This window comes from Corythoichthys intestinalis, chromosome 5 (genome assembly GCF_030265065.1).
Source record: "Corythoichthys intestinalis isolate RoL2023-P3 chromosome 5, ASM3026506v1, whole genome shotgun sequence".
Taxonomy (NCBI): domain Eukaryota; kingdom Metazoa; phylum Chordata; class Actinopteri; order Syngnathiformes; family Syngnathidae; genus Corythoichthys; species Corythoichthys intestinalis.
Genome location: NC_080399.1, coordinates 12,817,588 through 12,835,287, shown reverse-complemented (window position 1 = coordinate 12,835,287; position 17,700 = coordinate 12,817,588). Strand labels below are relative to the sequence as shown.

General features: G+C 37.7%; 3 protein-coding genes across 3 annotated transcripts; 1 reads left to right on the top strand and 2 right to left on the bottom strand.

Annotated features, from left to right (window-relative positions):
* Positions 1 to 1,283: 1,283 nt before the first annotated feature.
* On the bottom strand, positions 1,284 to 3,078 carry LOC130916447 (dynein light chain roadblock-type 2-like). The gene is made up of 4 exons (XM_057837186.1): positions 2,841 to 3,078; positions 2,658 to 2,733; positions 1,508 to 1,675; positions 1,284 to 1,419 (listed from the first exon to the last, which is right to left on the bottom strand). Exons 1-4 carry the CDS (start codon positions 2,841 to 2,843, stop codon positions 1,364 to 1,366), a joined length of 303 nt encoding a protein of 100 aa, XP_057693169.1. The 5' UTR covers positions 2,844 to 3,078; the 3' UTR covers positions 1,284 to 1,363.
* A 2,115-nt stretch (positions 3,079 to 5,193) lies between these two features.
* Positions 5,194 to 7,813, bottom strand: LOC130916865 (dynein light chain roadblock-type 2-like). The gene is made up of 4 exons (XM_057837919.1): positions 7,584 to 7,813; positions 7,420 to 7,495; positions 5,521 to 5,688; positions 5,194 to 5,434 (listed from the first exon to the last, which is right to left on the bottom strand). Exons 1-4 carry the CDS (start codon positions 7,584 to 7,586, stop codon positions 5,391 to 5,393), a joined length of 291 nt encoding a protein of 96 aa, XP_057693902.1. The 5' UTR covers positions 7,587 to 7,813; the 3' UTR covers positions 5,194 to 5,390.
* psmd7 (proteasome 26S subunit, non-ATPase 7) lies at positions 7,660 to 14,486 on the top strand. Its single transcript, XM_057837917.1, has 8 exons — positions 7,660 to 7,829; positions 8,085 to 8,176; positions 8,273 to 8,365; positions 8,438 to 8,535; positions 8,606 to 8,686; positions 13,578 to 13,669; positions 13,736 to 13,934; positions 14,003 to 14,486. The coding sequence occupies exons 1-8, from the start codon at positions 7,756 to 7,758 to the stop codon at positions 14,252 to 14,254; spliced, it is 981 nt and encodes a 326-aa protein (XP_057693900.1). The 5' UTR covers positions 7,660 to 7,755; the 3' UTR covers positions 14,255 to 14,486.
* The last annotated feature ends 3,214 nt before the right edge of the window (positions 14,487 to 17,700 follow it).

Here is a 17,700-nt window from a genome sequence, read left to right as displayed (position 1 = left end):
TTTTTAAATGGAAGAACCACCGAGACGTGTGTGTTCGGAATCGAGTGGCCACACGAAGCGGTGACCCAGTCGGCCAAACCTGCCAACTTTTTATCACTTTATGTCGTATTTTTGGTTGGTGCACTTCATCATTAATTGTGTACATATGGTTGCTGTGAGTCTGTGACTTAGTATTTACGTGTCACACTTCAAGTATATGAAGACTAATGCACAGATTTGGTGTCAAAAGAGTTGTTTTGATCTTTAATTTTCAATAACAGACAGTTCACACACGATACATCATCACTGATTGAGAGTGCCTCGGTGCTTTTTATGAAAACGTTAAAATCAACGCTCCCAACGCAGTTTGGGAAGTTCCATAGACGCCAGAAATCTGCTATGGCTTCCCACTGGCTGGTTGTAGGACATGGCAAACAAATCGGGCTGGAGGGCTTTGAGTTTGAAGACCTTGAACGCAGTGCTCGACGCCAGTTTGAAGCTAGCCGCCACAGCTAGCTCTCTCCACCCGGGTCTAAAACTCTCTGTGCGGCATCAAAAGTCGGCCAGACTGCCTCGAAACCGTCTTCCGCGTCGCCTGCCCCTCAACATTTGTATGTTCAATATTTTTTCAGTGTTTATGAGCACGATATTTACTTTCAAGAGTTCAATCTTGCATTGTTCATTTTTTCCCCGTTAAACTAGACTAGCAGAAGTCAAAAAGCATGCCCCAAAAACGTACAAACATAACGCCACACCCCTCTAGTGGCTTGGTGGTGAATTACAGAGCAAAGCGTTCCCTCACCGCAGAACTGTCGAATGTTGCCGTAGTCGCTGCGCCGTCACTGCAACGCGGGAGTATAACTCGGGCTTAAGCTAACGCGAGTCAATGGTGCCTGCTTAGCATGCCAATAAGAAAATGATATTAACAGATTGTCAAATAAATTCAAAATGTAGATCATTGTTCGAAATACCCATGGGCCAAAACACTGTCACACCAAACTGCTGTAATTCATTTCATTCTGCAGGACCACTTTTTTTTAGACGTGTTACGCGACCACAATAGAGATAAGTGCTTCGGCCACTCGTGCTCAGTCTGTTGGGGAGTCCCTTTCGTTTCGACAAAAAAAAAAAAAAATCGGCGGTGAAAAAACAATGTGATATCACGCCGCCCTGCTTGCCTCGACGGCCTGTTCCCTGCAGAGCTGCTGGATTACAAATGTTACTGTTCATACTACAATTATTGACATGCAATGCTATAAGTTTTATTTCACTGAGGTTAAAAGATGCATCGAGAAAGATGTTATGTTAGATGGTCTTTTTATTTGAGTCTCACTACATTTTACATGAACTTCGCATTTTCCGAGAAACCCAGCAACTAATCTATTTATCTTGTGTATTTATCAGCTTTCTGCTGGACTAGTATGAGTAGATAGGAGTTCTCTGCAAGGGAAATAATGAGGAGAAAAATGATCGTCACAGAATTGCCAGTAGGCTACTGAGTATGAGTACTTTGGTCACCTGTGTATACCTGGTGCAATCATAATCTCCTGACTCTTAGTGCTGATGCGCATCACGACAAGGTCATTCTGAGGGTCCACATCCCTAACGGTGCTCCTGGCCATGGCGGTGAGGTGGCGAAGGACTTCCGCGTACTTGCCAGCTTTAGAAATGTCAAATGTCGATCGGATGGGAATACCTTAGAATTGAAAAACAGAATAAGAACCATACATTTTTAGTAGGGCTGTCAAAATTATTGCGTTAACGGGCGGTAATTAATTTGTTAAATTAATCACGTTAAAATATTTGACGCAATTAACGCACATGCCCCGCTCAAACAGATTAAAATGAAAGCACAGTGCAATGCCAACTTGTTGTGTTTTTTGGAGTTTTGTCGCCCTCTGCTAGCGCTTGGGTGAGACTGATTTTATGGGCTTAAGCACCATTGAGCATTGTGTAATTATTGACATCAACAATGGCGGGCTACTAGTTTATTTTTTGATTGAAATTTTTACAAATTTTATTAAAACGAAAACATGAAGAGGGGTTTTAATATAAAATTTCTATAACTTGTACCAACATTTATCTTTTAAGAACACAAGTCTTTCAATCCATGGATCGCTATAACAGAATGTTAATAATGTTAATGCCATCTTGTTGGTTTATTGTTATGATAAACAAATACAGTACTTATGTACCGTATGTTGAATGTATATATCCGTCTTGTGTCTTATCTTTCCATTCCAAAAATAATTTACAGAAAAATATGGCATATTTTATAGATGGTTTGAATTGCGATTAATTACGATGAATTAATTTTCAAGCTGAAATTAACTCGATTAAAAATTTTAATCGTTTGACAGCCCTAATTTTTAGTTCTTGCTCTAGTAGGATTTGTGGTGAGCGAGAGCCCATTTTGGATTATTTTTGGCAAAATTACAAATATTCACACATGAGAAAATATTCACACATAAGGACAACCCAAGCATGTGTTGGGAATGTGGGAAGAAAATAGAATACCCAAAGAAAACCCACACGAGCAAGGTGGAGAACATGCAAATTCCATACAGGCAGGCTTAAGCTGAGACTTCAGAGATGAGAAGTAGATGTGCTAACCAGTAAAACAAAAATATATACAGTATAGTTTAAAAAGATGATGTTTTTAGGTGTTTTCCTTTTACCATCTGCATTAGCAATAATGGTTCCAACCACACTCCCGTGAGCTTCAATTCTCTGTAGAGTTTCCTCAACCTCAGCCTGTAAAATCAATAAAGTGTATATTAATACACAATAACAGTATTTTAAAACAAAACCAACGCGGTAATAGCAAGAAAAAAAAATGCATAAAAAAATAATTGTTTTACCATCTCGTCGGACGAAACCAATCCAAACCCGGAAGTGAATATTTGCTAATGCTAATTGTTATTTCTCGCTGCAAAGGTAGGTGATTAACGTCAAAATTCTTCATGACATCAAATCGTTTTTATATTGCTATTACTGTGACGTTTAGTGTCCCGAAACGCACTTCATTTCGACGTTTTCTGCCGTGTTATTGCGATATTTGCGTTAGCATAGCCTCGACTTCCGGTTCGGCCATGTTCATTGTTGTTGCTTTTTTTTTCCACGGTCGATTCTTTAGTTGATTATTTTAGTATTATTGATTTATTATCATTATTTATTATTTCATGTTGCTTGTTTCACAGTCGAGACAATGTTGAATATTTTTATTATTATTTATTATCATTATTTGTTATTTTGTGATGTATTTTAAACCATTTTCTCAACTTTATTTAGCATCTACTTGAAAGCAAAAAAACGAAACTGGAAGATTTTAAATTTTCATTCACTGCCATTCACAGTGATAGACATCAAATCCATTTCAACTGGGAAGGCTGACATTGAGTGATAATTTTTTCTTTCTTTAAAAAAAAAAAAAAAAAATATTAACATGATAAACAGATGAACAATCAACAATACAAACCAAAAACAAAATAAACAAACACAAATATGCCAGGGAGTACAAATATTCCAAACATTGCAAATCAGAGAAAAAAAGAGCAATGAATAAAGCCGTAATCAATTATTCACAAAACAGTTTTAGTTTTTCACAAATATACATTGAGTGACTATGTTTCACTGCCAATGACGGCCATCGACTTCTAATCCAATTTGAATGGGTTCAGTCAAAATGGATTGGGTGTTTATTTGTTTATTTATTGTGGGCGTAAAAGGTCACTTTAATTTATAAAATTGATTTAAGTGGGCAGTGGTGGATGAAGTACTCACTTTTTACTTAAATACAAGTACAGATACAAGTGCAAAAAATACCTCAGCAAAAGTAAAAGTATCTTAGAAAAAATTACTCAAGTAAAAGTACAAAAGTAGTTGCTTTAAAATTTACTTTATAAGTAAAAATATTTTCTCCTGATGCAAAAATGTGCATACCTATATATATATATATACTGTATATACATGCAGAGATCTGAGTCAATATTCAAAGAAAGAACCAGAAAATTCACTGACGGCTCGGTTTTATTTAAAATTGTGAACAAGCTCAAAAACTCCAAAACATAGCTTAATGGCAGATTGCAAGTGACTATCAGGTACATACTGCCACATGTAAAGCAGTGTATTGTTCAATATCTTGTTCACCTGCCCAATCTTGCTTGTACACGTGTTGCTGCCTCTAGTGCTCAATTACGGTACGGTTGCACAGGGCTTATTGATTGCACTGAAGGCATAAAAACAAAACTAATCCATTCACAGTGAGAGAAAAAGAAAACAAACAAAAATAATGTGTACCGCAGGCGACAATTTGAAAAGTAGAGAAGTAAAAAATACGGATACTTGCTGTAAAATTTAGTCGTAAAAGTAAAAAGTACCACTTCATATTTGTACTCTAGTAAGTACAGATACACAAAAATGTACTTGAGTAACCAAGTACTTTTACTTTGTTACATTCCACCACTGAAAGTGGGTACAGGTGCAGGCACGCTACAGTAAATGCTCAATTGTTCATATAAAAGCAGTAAAAAAGTTAGTTTCATATTTTACATTTATTATGGCATTCATACATTATAGAGACCTAATAGGGTGGGGATAAGAACAATTTTAAAAAGAAATCTATGATCGCCTGGCTCGCTCCCTAAACCAGTGTTGCCAACTCCCCAGTAAATAAAGTTGCTATTGGCTGGCCTAGAAGTCGCTAGATGCATCATTGTCCATTTGCATGTAATTATAATGGACGCTGTAGGACAGAGGAATAACGTCGTGGGAGACGCAAAAAACTATAAACACCAGAAAAAGTCACTAGATTTGTCACTAGTCGCTGTTGACAAAAAAGTCACCAAGAGTCTTGGGAAAGTTGCCAGATTTAGCGAGAAAGTCGCCAAGTTGGCAACACTGCACTAAACATATACTGCTAACTCAGAACTTACAGGCAACAATAAGACTGAACTTAATCAATGTATTTAATCGCTAGACTAGAAATAAAAATCGGGCTCTGAGGATAAATGTGTAATACATCCCTAGAATATACCTACCAAATTTCAGTTTGACCCAACCACGAAACGAAGAGCAGCAATTTTGGTAAGTACCCTCACCAAGAAGAAGACAGATAATAACGACAAAGTGAGCGAGAACTTAAGACGTCCCTCCATGCAGTTTTAATATGCAGTAGTCATTCCTTTATTAGAATTAAATTGATGAATGATTGCTCACACCACAAATAAACAATTCCCTCGCAGCTAAGAAATCCAGCATATGCTGGTTTCTGTACCAGCAAAACCAGTACCAAAACATTAGAAATCCACCAGAACCTTGCTGGATTTCAGGTGTTTTTGTCTTGCTAGTACAGAAACCAGCATCTCCTGGATTTCTTAGCAGCGATATATGACGCATAAAGAAGGCACCTGTCAGCCATCACACCTCTGGAGGACGATCACAAGAGAATCACTCTCTGAGGACACATGAGATAAGAAAAACATAGTAAGCAACTTTTTTATGTGATTTGCCAGTATAAGTATCCTATGTTGAGCTAATTACCAGGTGCAATCATTATTTCTTGGTTCTTGGTGCCAATGCGGAGGACGGTGAGGTCGTTCTGAGGGTCGATGTCCCTCACCGTGCTGGTTGCCATCAAGGTGAGGTGTCGAAGTAGTCCCGCGTACTTTGCAGCCTTGGAGTTCTCGAATGTTGATCGAACTGGAACGCCTGTCGACATTATTGGACCGATTTCCTTAACCGTATATAGGGCAAGTGACTATTTTGGGTCAATATTAAGCAGTGGTGGAATTTAACTAAGTAAAGTACTTTGTTACTGTACTTAAGTACATTTTAGTGTATCTGTATTATACTTGTGTTAAATATGAAGTGGTACATTTACATACTTTAACTTCACTATATTTTACAGCATGTATCTGTACTTTCTACGCTACTACGTTTTAAATTCAAACATGGGAAATAGACATGTGCCGAACACCGGTTTTAAGGTATACAGTGGTACGAAAATGTCAAAGTTTCAAAACAGCAAACATTTTCCGTCATACCGTCGCTACAGTATTAGCAATTTTTTATGTCCCAAAAATGCAGGGAGAAATCCCTCGCTTGCAGCTGCAAGGCTCAACCCTCCCCCACCGGTTGTTGCTCAGTGTCAGTGAGTCAGCTGTGCTACAAGATGGCTAGAGGAGGTGAAACTCCTGAACTTCTTCCCCCATTGAAGAAAACAAAATCACTGGTATGGGAATACTTCGGCTACAGAAAAGTTACCGACGGCCGCGGAGGCAATACCTCCAATATGATTTTACATTTACACAAAAGTAAAGGTTAGTAAACACTTTCATGAATGTTTCCCACCAGCTACGAGAGTTAACTCCAGTGTGTTAAGTGTGTCTAACGGTGGTAAAACATGTGTTTTTTTCTCTCTGGCAACTGTCTGTGTTGAAAAAGAGTGTGAGTATAATGTAAACATGATACGAGTCAAACACACGTTTTTTTATGTAAAATAATTCAATTGTGTTATAGAGTGTTATATATAGTTTTATTTTACAATAATATACTGTCAAGAGCCTGTTCTTGTTTGTATATATGTATATAATTGCATTAGTTGAAAAAAAAAAACTGAAATGGTCGCCTGCGTTGCTTTTTTTTTTTTTTTTAATCTTACTTTTGTTTGTTTTCTCTTTTTCTCATTGTGAATTGATAGTTTCATTTTCATGTCTCCGGCGCAATCAATAAACCCAATGCAACTATACCCTAGTTGAGCACAACACGAGTACAAGCAAGATTAGGCAGGTGAACAAGATATTGCCAAATAATAATAAAAAAAACCAACAACAACAGGGAGAGCAGCTCGCCTTCAGATGGATGCTGCGCACTCTTGTACAGTAGGTGGCGGTGTGCAACTGACTGTTGCTTGCAATCTGCCACTAAGCTAAATTTTGAAGTTTTTGAGCTTGTTAAGCTTCACTTTACAGTGCCATCAGTTTTATTGTTTGTTTTTACATACTTCACAGTTTTAGATAAAACTGAGCAATAAATGAATTTTGTGGTTCTTTGAATATTGACTCAGATCTCTGTATGTATGTATGTATTTATGTATGTATATTTTTAAAAATATATACGTATATTACATTTTTGCATGTGGAGAAAAACTTATTTTACTAGTGAAATAAAGTATTTTTGTACTTTTGCTTGAGTAATTTTTTTCTTACAATACTTTTACTTAAGTGTTTTTTTTTTTTTCACCTGTATGTGTACTTTTACTTCAGTTAAAAAAGTGAGTACTTCATCCACCACTGATATTAACATTTGGTATTGTACAAGTGCGGCCGACATGACCCAAAATGTGATGTCCACATATGCCATCTCCATTTCGCCTTGTTAATCAGTACTTTTTAATGTATTTTTTGGAATAATAGAATAAATCAAATGACGTCACTTTACCTTCTGCATTTGCAACTATGGTTCCAAACACACTGGGATGAGCTTCCACTCTTTGGAGAGCTTCCTCAACTTCTGCCTGCAAAATAAAGAATGTTGTAAAACACAATATTTCCTAAAAAAAAAAAAAAAAAAACAACAACAACAAAAGACTGAAAAATTGAAACCATTTTATTGGCGACCGCCCGTCTGTCTCCGGTTTGCCCAAGTTGCCAATAGAAACAGAAGTGACGTCACTCACCGAGGAAATGACGTCACCTCTCAGCGGAAGTGCAGAATAGCCCAGGTTGTTTTCAAGCACTTTTTGTGTTGGTGTCCGTCACAGGAGCAAAGATTAAAATGCCGGAGCCAGCGGTAGAAAATGTGGTCGTTCACCCTCTAGTGTTGCTCAGCGTGGTTGACCATTTCAACAGGTGCGTTTGTGTGCGTATTCCAACCCAAAATGGAAGAAAATTTAACGCCGCGACTTGCGCTAAGCTAACGTTAGCCTTGCTGAGTCAGAGCGCCGTTGAAAATGAATGGACGCTCGGCTAGCATAGTTAGCTTACATTCGCTACAAACGCGGTGTCAGTAGCTGCTTGAAGCTTATTGTGTACTTTTTAAAAACTTTAATTTTAATGAGAATGCCAGGAAGATGTTGATAATCTTTTGTTTAACTTGAATTACAGAATAGGGAAAGTCGGCAATCAGAAACGAGTAGTGGGAGTTCTCTTGGGGTCGTGGCAGAAGAAGGTTCTTGACGTTTCGAACAGTTTTGCAGGTGAGAGCGTAGACTTTACTTCACATGAACGTAACACATTTTTAAAAAACTTGAAATTATGTGAAGGATAAAGCTCCTGTCATTGTTTACGCGCAGTACCATTCGACGAAGATGACAGGGACGACTCCGTGTGGTTCCTGGACCACGACTACTTGGAGAACATGTACGGGATGTTTAAGAAAGTCAATGGTAAGATTTGACCGCATATACTTAAAGCTCAATTATGTATTGTGATTTGCAAATAACTTTTTTCCGTTTTAGCAAGAGAAAGAATCGTGGGATGGTATCACACAGGACCCAAGTTGCATAAGAACGACATCGCCATCAATGAGCTCATCAAACAGTACTGTACCAATTCAGTAAGGATTAACAGTATTTGATTTATTTTATTCATGTTTCTTGGGAGCTTCACCTTTTCTCTCGTTCTAGGTGTTAGTCATTATTGACGTGAAGCCCAAAGACCTCGGCCTTCCCACAGAAGCGTACATCTCTGTTGAAGAAATACACGATGTAAGTCGAGCACTATAGCAATATTGTGGACTGCCGCTGTCTTAAAATTAAAGATGCACCGATACCGATACTAGTATCGGCAGGGGGCGCCGATCCGGCCCGAAATGGTGGTATCGGTATCGGTGAGTACCAACAAAGACGGCGCCGATACCATTTACCGGTCCATTATTATAACATTTGACCGCAGCCTTTTTTTTTTCTCCTGGCGCTCACTACACTCTGTCTCTGTGTTGTGTGATGACACGTGAACACCAAGTAACTATCGCTATTGGCCTGCTCCAGACCAATGAGAACGGGCCAATAGTCACTCCTGACCATTGACAAGGCCGCTTGGCGGCGTTCGGGAAATATTTCAAAATAGAAATCCCGTCGATTAGAATCAATGGCTGCATGCAAGATTTGCGGCCTGAAAGTTTCGAGATGTGGAGTTAAATCGGCCAGTTTCAATACCTCGAACCTGATAAAACATTTGAAGACGAAACGTGAACGAACACAACGAGTTTGAGCCTGCAAGAGCAGGACTGCTATCCAGAGGAAGGGCGCTGGACTGGAGCAACAATCTCTGGTCAGTTCACTACGTCTACTTTACTTTTGTGTTTTACTGAAAGAAATGCCGCAGTAATTTGGGAACTGTTTCCAAAGTAGGGTTGCCACCTTTCAGAAATAGAAATAAAGGACTCCCCCCTCCCGAAAAAAGGAGGCTGATAGACGGGATGCTGTGGTCAATTATTATTACTTATAATTGTTAGCGTCCGCAAATGCGGAAACAAGGTTGGACCTCGAAGCGGACAACAAGCGGGGGATACGTACAAGGGTTTAATGATTGCAAACAAAAAAATAACAAGCGATCGCGGGATAGTAGAAATAACAAAAGGAGTCTGTGACAGCAGGTCGACGGAGCTCAATACTACAAACTCGAAGGTTACCTAAGACGATAGGCAGCGAGCCATAAAGCCAAAATAAAAACACTCAAATACCTGCACAGGGTAGAGGTTACAAACGAGTGCAGCACACTAACAGAAAAAAACCCAATGCAGGGGCGTAACAAGCAAATGTAGCGAGACTATAGTGCGAGATGTCAAATGGCGATCAGCAAGGCAAATATCTCGGCAGCCTTCTCTGAGATCACCCGTGCTTAAATGCTGCGTTGATGAGCCCGCATTGGATTCAGGTGCAACGTCAGGAACGCCCCCACTAACAGCCCAACAACAAAACACAATCTAACCAGCAGCAGAATGTGACAATAATTTCATGAAGGTTGCACTGTTTGGCCTTTGAGAGGTTTAAAAAAGTGTACTCAGTTCATTCAGAGTTTATTATTATGAATGTATTTTTACTTTCTTACTGTTGGGCTAGTATTATACTTTGTATTAGTCCTTTTCCTATTTTGCAAAGGTAAGCAACAGCCTGACAAAGCCTTGATAGGTAAGCAACAGCCTGACAAAGCCTTGATAGCAATGATTTCACATCCAATTATGTAGCTCTTTGGGGAAAAAAAAAATATATATATATATAAACGGGGTGGTATCGGTATGGTATCGGTATTGGCCGATACTGCACAGCCAGGTATCGGTATTGGGGCCAAAAAATGGTATCGGTGCAACACTACTTAAAATCACCGGAAATAGGTAATAATTAGGGCTGTCCCAAACGACTAATTTTCTCCCGATTAGTCAGCCGACTATTTTTACGATTAGTCGACTAATCTAATAATTAAAAAAAAAAAAAAAAATTTTTTTTTGTTTTTGTTTACTAATTTAGCAATGAAATTTTTGTTGACGCTTATCAATTCACAAAAAACATATTGGAACACTTAAATTATTTATCAAAGTACAAATAAACACATAAATAATAATAAATCACAAATAAACAGTTCAAATGCTGATAGAATTTACTAGTGTAGCATCCCTGATTGAAAAGGTGGTCTCTTAAACTGATGGTTTACAACTTTTATTCCATCCTTGATGTAATCACACTGTAAGAGCTATGGTGCACACAAATAAAACAACACAATAAGAAATTAACAAAAACTTTTCACCTTTTTCCTTTTAAACCTTATTTATATATCAGTGAATTGCCTTTACCTTAATTTATTACCTTATCATTGACAATCTCTCCCTTGAGTGCAATCACTGTATATACTGTATATATTTATGACCTTTTAACCTTATATTTTCTATACCATAAAATAAACCATAACATGAAATAAACCTTTCAGTTAGCATTAAGGACAATACTAATAGCACTATGGGCCCATTGTCAATGAAACGTTATTATTCAGTAAGGCGACAGCACCCTCTGGTGTACAAAAAAAAGAAAAAAAAAGGAAAAAATTACAAACGGTGACGGCGCTTGAGGTGTTTATTCACGGCTGACCTGCAGCCAAGCTTGGCATTTAACAGACAGGACAGAAGAGTGTACCCTCCATTGTTTCTTTGAAATAAGTCAATTTTTTGGACACTCTGGTGCGCTTTTTTTGGGTTTGTGCCGCTTTCCCCGCTTGCATACAGAGCATCCGACATTCTGAACTTTCCACGCATGTATTTTTTTTTAACCCTTCATTAACCGTCGACGGGATGTTGTGCTCGTCGACGGATTTACGTCATCGATGACGTCGACTATGTCGACTAGTCGGGACAGCTCTAGTAATAATATGCAATACAGAGACTAGGGCAGCCACAAACTCATTGGCTGCCATTGAGCGAGGTTCTTTCGCCCCTCTCCGTCAAAATGCATTTCATGTCTAGCACAGTCAGTGGCAGCCAATTGGTTATACAGGCATGAAAATCTTTCGCCTTTCGACGAAATTCGCCGTTTTGAAGTCAAAAAGGGTGACCTACGTGAATTGTGTAGGTCCGAGGAAAACATTTTTAAGGGGGGTGGGGGGTTCGGGAGATTTTTTTTAATGTCGGGCCCTTGGTATGCAAGCGGGGAAAGCGGCAAAAAAACAAAAAAGCGCACCAAAGTGGCCAAACATTGACTTATTTTAATGAAACAAAGGAGGAGACACTGTTGTGTCCTCTCTCTTCAATGCCAAGCTTGGCTGCACATCAGCTGTGAATAAATGTCTAAAGCACCGTCACCCAGTTGTAATTTTGGAAGACTACAGGAGACAAATTACAAGCTAACAGATTGTAGGCCATCTAACTAACTAACAACATGTTTATTGAAGTTGCTAAGCCTGTCGCGATATGCAATGAGTCCATTTATCGCACGGTAAATAAAAATGAGGGCGGTAATTTTCATGTCTGCGTTTTATCGTTGCATGTGTGCATGTACATGTGCGTGTTGATGGCATATGAGACTCCTGTTCTTTTCACAGATGTTTATTGGTCATCAAAATGCCGTAGAATTAAAGTTCAGACATACAAAATAAGGAAACACATCCATATTAAACACTGCAAACGTTATATATTCAGAGTTAACGTTTCTCATAATTCGTTTGCAAATGCTCTTAACCAGCGATTTTTCTTTTTTGAAGTGTCACCTTTTAACCGCAAGTTTTGCGTTTTGGAGAAGACTGCCAATGTTTTATAGCGGGCTAAAGTAGGTTGTCATTTTTTTCCCCATTCACCTCAATGTAGCAATGCTAACGTTTACAGTGTTTAATATAGATGTATTTCCTTATTTTGTTTGTCTGAACTTTAATTGTACGGCGTGTTGATGAACAATAAACATCTGTGAAAGGAACTGTCTCATATGCCATCAGCACGCACAAATGCACGCACGCACGCACGTGCGCGGTGATAAAACGCAGGCGTGAAAATTACCACCCTCATTTTTATTTACCTTGCAATAAATTGACTCAATGCATATCGCGACAGGCTTAGCAACTTCAATAAAACATGTCGTTAGTTAGTTGGATGGACTTACGATCTGCCAGCTTGTAACTGTCTCCTGTCGTCTTTCAAAATTACAACTGGGTGACGGCACTTTAGGTGTTCATACATGGTTGGCGTGCAGCCAAGCTTGGCACTGAAGAGACAGGACAAAACAGAGTACCCGCATTCGTTTCGTTGAAATAAAGCAATGTTTTGGCCACGCTGGTGCGCTCTTTTGACTTTATGACGCTTTCCCCACTTGCATACCAAGCATCCGAAATTAAAGAAAAAAATCTTTTAAAAATTTTCTCCTCGGATCTACACAATTCACCATTTTTTATCTTAAAACGGCGAATTTCGCTGAAAGGTGAGAGATTTTCATACCTGATTTTGACTGTGAGAGTTGTCATTCGCTGCTAGCCTTTCCCAGTCAAAATGGATTGGACGTCTAGCGTCGTCAATGGCAGCCAATGAGTTCAATGAGTGTTAATCTGTGTCTTGCTTCATAGTAATCCAACCTATCATGAGCTCCTAGTTCCTTCTTGATTTTACAATAAAGGCATATAAATCATTGTCACTTGATAAAATTAGTACCTGGATATTGTACATTTTTGTCCATATCACAACCTTGCAATTGCTATATCTTGCAAGATAATAAGTACATTGACAGCTGCTGTATAGTACATCATTTTGTATAGTATATCACATTTTGATCAATTGCAAAGATAATCTGTCAATGAAGACTACAGAAATCAGGGGAAAAACTGCCCCCCTCCCTTTTTTTTTAATATTAAAAAAAATTTAAAACATTTTTAAACAAATGTTTTATTGACAATATTTTTACATGAAACTTTTAAAAAAGTTATTCTTTTTAACTCAATATTTGTCAAAATTTTTGAATAAATGTTTTCTTTAAAATTTAGCTTCAGTAATATAAAAGTAAAATTTAGAATCATGAGTAATTCTAATTGAGAAGCTCAAATAAAAGGATCTAAACAATTATTAGTTGAACAATGTGCCAAATTGATTGATTTGTCGATCGGCACAATACGAAATATGTTTTTTTGCAGGATGGAACACCAACATCCAAGACATTTGAGCACGTCACCAGCGAGATTGGAGCCGAGGAAGCAGAAGAAGTGGGAGTGGAGCACCTGCTCAGGTAGGCAAGCGCAGACGTTTACAGCGAAGAAATGTGCCATATTGAGCCAATTATCGGTGTGCGCAGAGATATCAAGGACACGACTGTGGGAACGCTGTCGCAGCGCATCACCAACCAAGTCCACGGTCTGAAAGGGCTTAACTCCAAGCTGCTGGAAATCCGCTCTTACCTAGAAAGGGTGGCTGCCGGCAAGCTCCCCATCAACCACCAGATCATCTACCAGCTGCAGGACGTCTTCAACCTCCTGCCCGACGTCAACTTGCTGGTAAGGTTCTCACGGAAACCCATCCAAAGTCACACTCTTTTGACTCACTTGTACTTTTTACCGGACAGGAGTTCACCAAGGCGTTCTACCTGAAGACCAACGACCAGATGCTGGTGGTCTACCTGGCGTCACTCATCCGCTCCGTGGTGGCCCTGCACAACTTGATCAACAACAAGATTTCCAACCGGGACGCCGAGAAGAAGGAAGGCCAGGAAAAAGAGGAGGGCAAGAAGGAGAAAAAAGACGACAAGGAGAAGAAAGATGATAAGGAGAAGGACAAAACGGACGGCGCCAAGAAAGACGAGAAGAAGAAAAAATGAGCGGCTCTCGGGTTGAATTGAGGACTCCGTTTGGGGAAACGTTAACTCCGAGACGCCCGTATACGAGTATAAAGACTGTTCTTGATGATGGTGTTGGCTTCTTTTGTGTTCAGAAAATACATGAATATGTTTATTGTGTTTTCATAGCTGCACCTGGCTGCCGTTGCTCTTTTTGTAAGATGCATTCACTTATTAAATTTGAAAATCATGTTAAAATCTGTTTGGATTTCTGTATTTGAGAACCGCTCACACATGGATTTGAATATTTGTGGGGAAAACAACATAGCACATAGGCTGTGTTATTAACGGAAATTGACGGTGATAGACGTCTGTAGCACTGAAACATGGTCTTTCACTGCCAAATGTAAAAAATTGAGAACATATTAAATACGTATGTTCCAATTTTACAAAGTTAGGTCAACATTTAAAAATGTAGGTACTGTACAGACAACTCGTTCAAAAAAATTACTAGGTTCTCCATAAGGGTTAGCCAGCAGTTTAGAACAAGTCTTAATGCTATGCCAACATAATAAATATAGATCCCAAATCAAATATTTCTTCTAGGGCTGCAGCTATCGATTATTTTAGTAGTCAATTATTCAACTAGTTAGTTCGAGTAATCGGATTAGGAACATTTATTGTGTTGCAGAATACATTTTAGGAGATGTAAAAGGCTTGCTAAGATTGCACTTTCAAAATGGCATTAAATGCAAATTCAAATTAAAAGCGAATTCAAAATAACATTTCCTGAGTGTTTTGTTCAAACTCTGCAGAATTGCACTTTGATTAATAAAATACCTGCGCTTAGCTTCAAACGGTATAAAAAAAAAACATCTAAGTACAACAAAAGAACAATTGGCTAACTTGCCTAGCAAAAGTCCGCTAGCTTAAATGCTGTAAACTTTTCTTTTTACAATGCTCTTAACAAATCATTCAAACACATAATCCCATAAAACCGCTAAATATACCAATAAACTAAATTACTGATGCATTAAAAAACGGAGTAGCTCAAACAAAAACGTACCCTATCTTGGTCTTAACAAGGAGCAGTTGGATTCAGCCATGTTAAATGAGTTATGTCATATTCATTGTTGCCACTAGAGGGCAGTGTATCCACCCAAATCAATAAAACTAAATGCAAACGTCTTCAAAACAAACCATTACAACGAACTTATTAAATGAATACGCAAAAGAGCAAAATTTGAAGCTTTTTTTCCTCAGGGAATTACTCGAGTTAATCGATTAATCATCGCAGCACTAATTTCCTCTGATTACTTGATGAATCAAATACATTTAATTTCCATCAATTTGTTTAAAAACAAAATTGACAATAACTGTATTCATCATTTTACTATTATTGAATGTTTTCTGTTTATAGGATTTGGACAAATGTAATCCAGTTGTAAATTAATCGATTGATTGTTGCACCTCCAACAATTGTGCTAGGGATTTTTTTCCCCAAACGCTGTATACCAAACACATTGACTATTTACATTAAGTAAAAATTGATCGGAAAGTTAATTTCTAGTATCAAACATTACTATTCACTCATTGGGTGCCACTGAAGGTGCTAGACGTCTAATCTATTTTGGCAGGGAGAGGCTGGTGAAGGAAAATGAGCACTGACAGCCGATCCTCCCACTTTAAACGTCTATTGATGTCAATGGTAGACAATGAGTGAAACAGGCAAGCTGTGTTTTTTTTTGTTTTGTTAGTGCTTTCATATTCATGAATTTGACCCATCATACGATCTTTTGAATTATCACGTCCAAGCATCGATGAGCTGTTTAGGTAGCCACCCAGGTGGTCGTAGTTCATTTTAGGGAAGCCGCCAATTCCTATCTAGTGCTGCAACGATTAATCGATTAACTCGAGTAATTCCATTACAAAAAAGCTTTGAAATAAATTTTGCTTTATTCGTTTAATTACAGCGGCGTTGTAATGGTTTGTTTCAAAAGTGTTTATATTCATTTCTTTTGATTTTGGTGGATACACTGCTCTCTAGTGGCAACAGTGAATATGACATAACTCATTCAACATGGCTGAATCTAGCTGCTCCCTGTTTAGACCAACAAAAGGCGAATTTTTGTTTGATGTAATATTTTTTTAATGCATTCGCAATTTAGTTTATAGGTACATTTGGCTGTTTTTCATGGGAATATGTGTTTGAACGATTTATTAAGAGCATTGTAAAAACAAAACAAAAAAGAAAACATTGGCATATTATAGTATTTAAGCTAGCGGACTTTTGCTATGCAAGTTAGCCAATTGTTGTTTTGCTGTACTTAGATCCTCATTTATTATTTTTAAGGCTGTCAAAATTATCTCGTTAACGGGCGTTAATTACTTTTTTAAATTAATCACGTCAAAATATTTGACGCATTTAACGCACATGCCCCGCTCAAACAGATTAAAATGACAGCAAAGTATCATTTCCACTTGTTACTTGTTTTTTGGTGTTTTGCCGCCCTCTGCTGCCGCTAGGGTGCGACTGATTTTATGGGTTTCAGCACCATAATTATTATTGACATCAACAATGGCGAGCTACTAGTTTATTTTTTGATTGAAAATTTTACAAATGTTATTAAAACGAAAACATTAAGAGGGGTTTTAATGTAAAATTTCTATAACTTGTACTAATATTTATCTTTTAAGAACTACAAGTCTTTCTATCCATGGATCGCTTTAACAGAATGTTGATAATGTTAATGCCATCTTGTTGATTTATTGTTATAATAAACAAATGTACAGTATGTTGAATGTATATATCCGTCTTGTGTCCTATCTTTCCATTCCAACAATAATTTACAGAAAAATATGGCATATTTTAGGGATGATTTGAATTACGATTAATTACGATTATTTTTAAGATGTAATTAACTCGATTAAAAATTTTAATCGTTTGACATTCCTAATTATTTTTTATACCGTTTGAGGCTTTAATCAGATATTTTAATTTTTTATGTTTCTAATCTGATTACCCTATTATTTGAACTAACTAGTTCATAAATTAATCGACTACTAAAATAATCGATAGCTGCAGCCCTATTCCTAACACATAGTAAATCATGTCATTTTCCGAGGATTGGGAATTCGGTAGAAAATATCGTGTTTTTAAAATGAATTTTTAAGAATTCATTAGCTGTTTGTTCATTCACCACTCCAGTCAAAATAGATTGGATGTCTAGCGCCGTCAATGGCAGCCAATGAATTAAAAAGAAAGTGACCAAAAAGAAAAAAAGCCCCAAAATAAAGGAACTACGCTATTTCTGCAGAAACTGCATTTTCTAGTTTTTTTTTAAATTTTTTATTTCCAAACAGTTTTTAGTCTTAGTTAATGCCCAAAAACGTAAAAAAAGCCATTTGTCTATAACATTTTGAGCCCCTACTTTGTAAGATAATAAAAATTTCAGGATGTATTATTTTCATTTTTATTTTTAAACCTG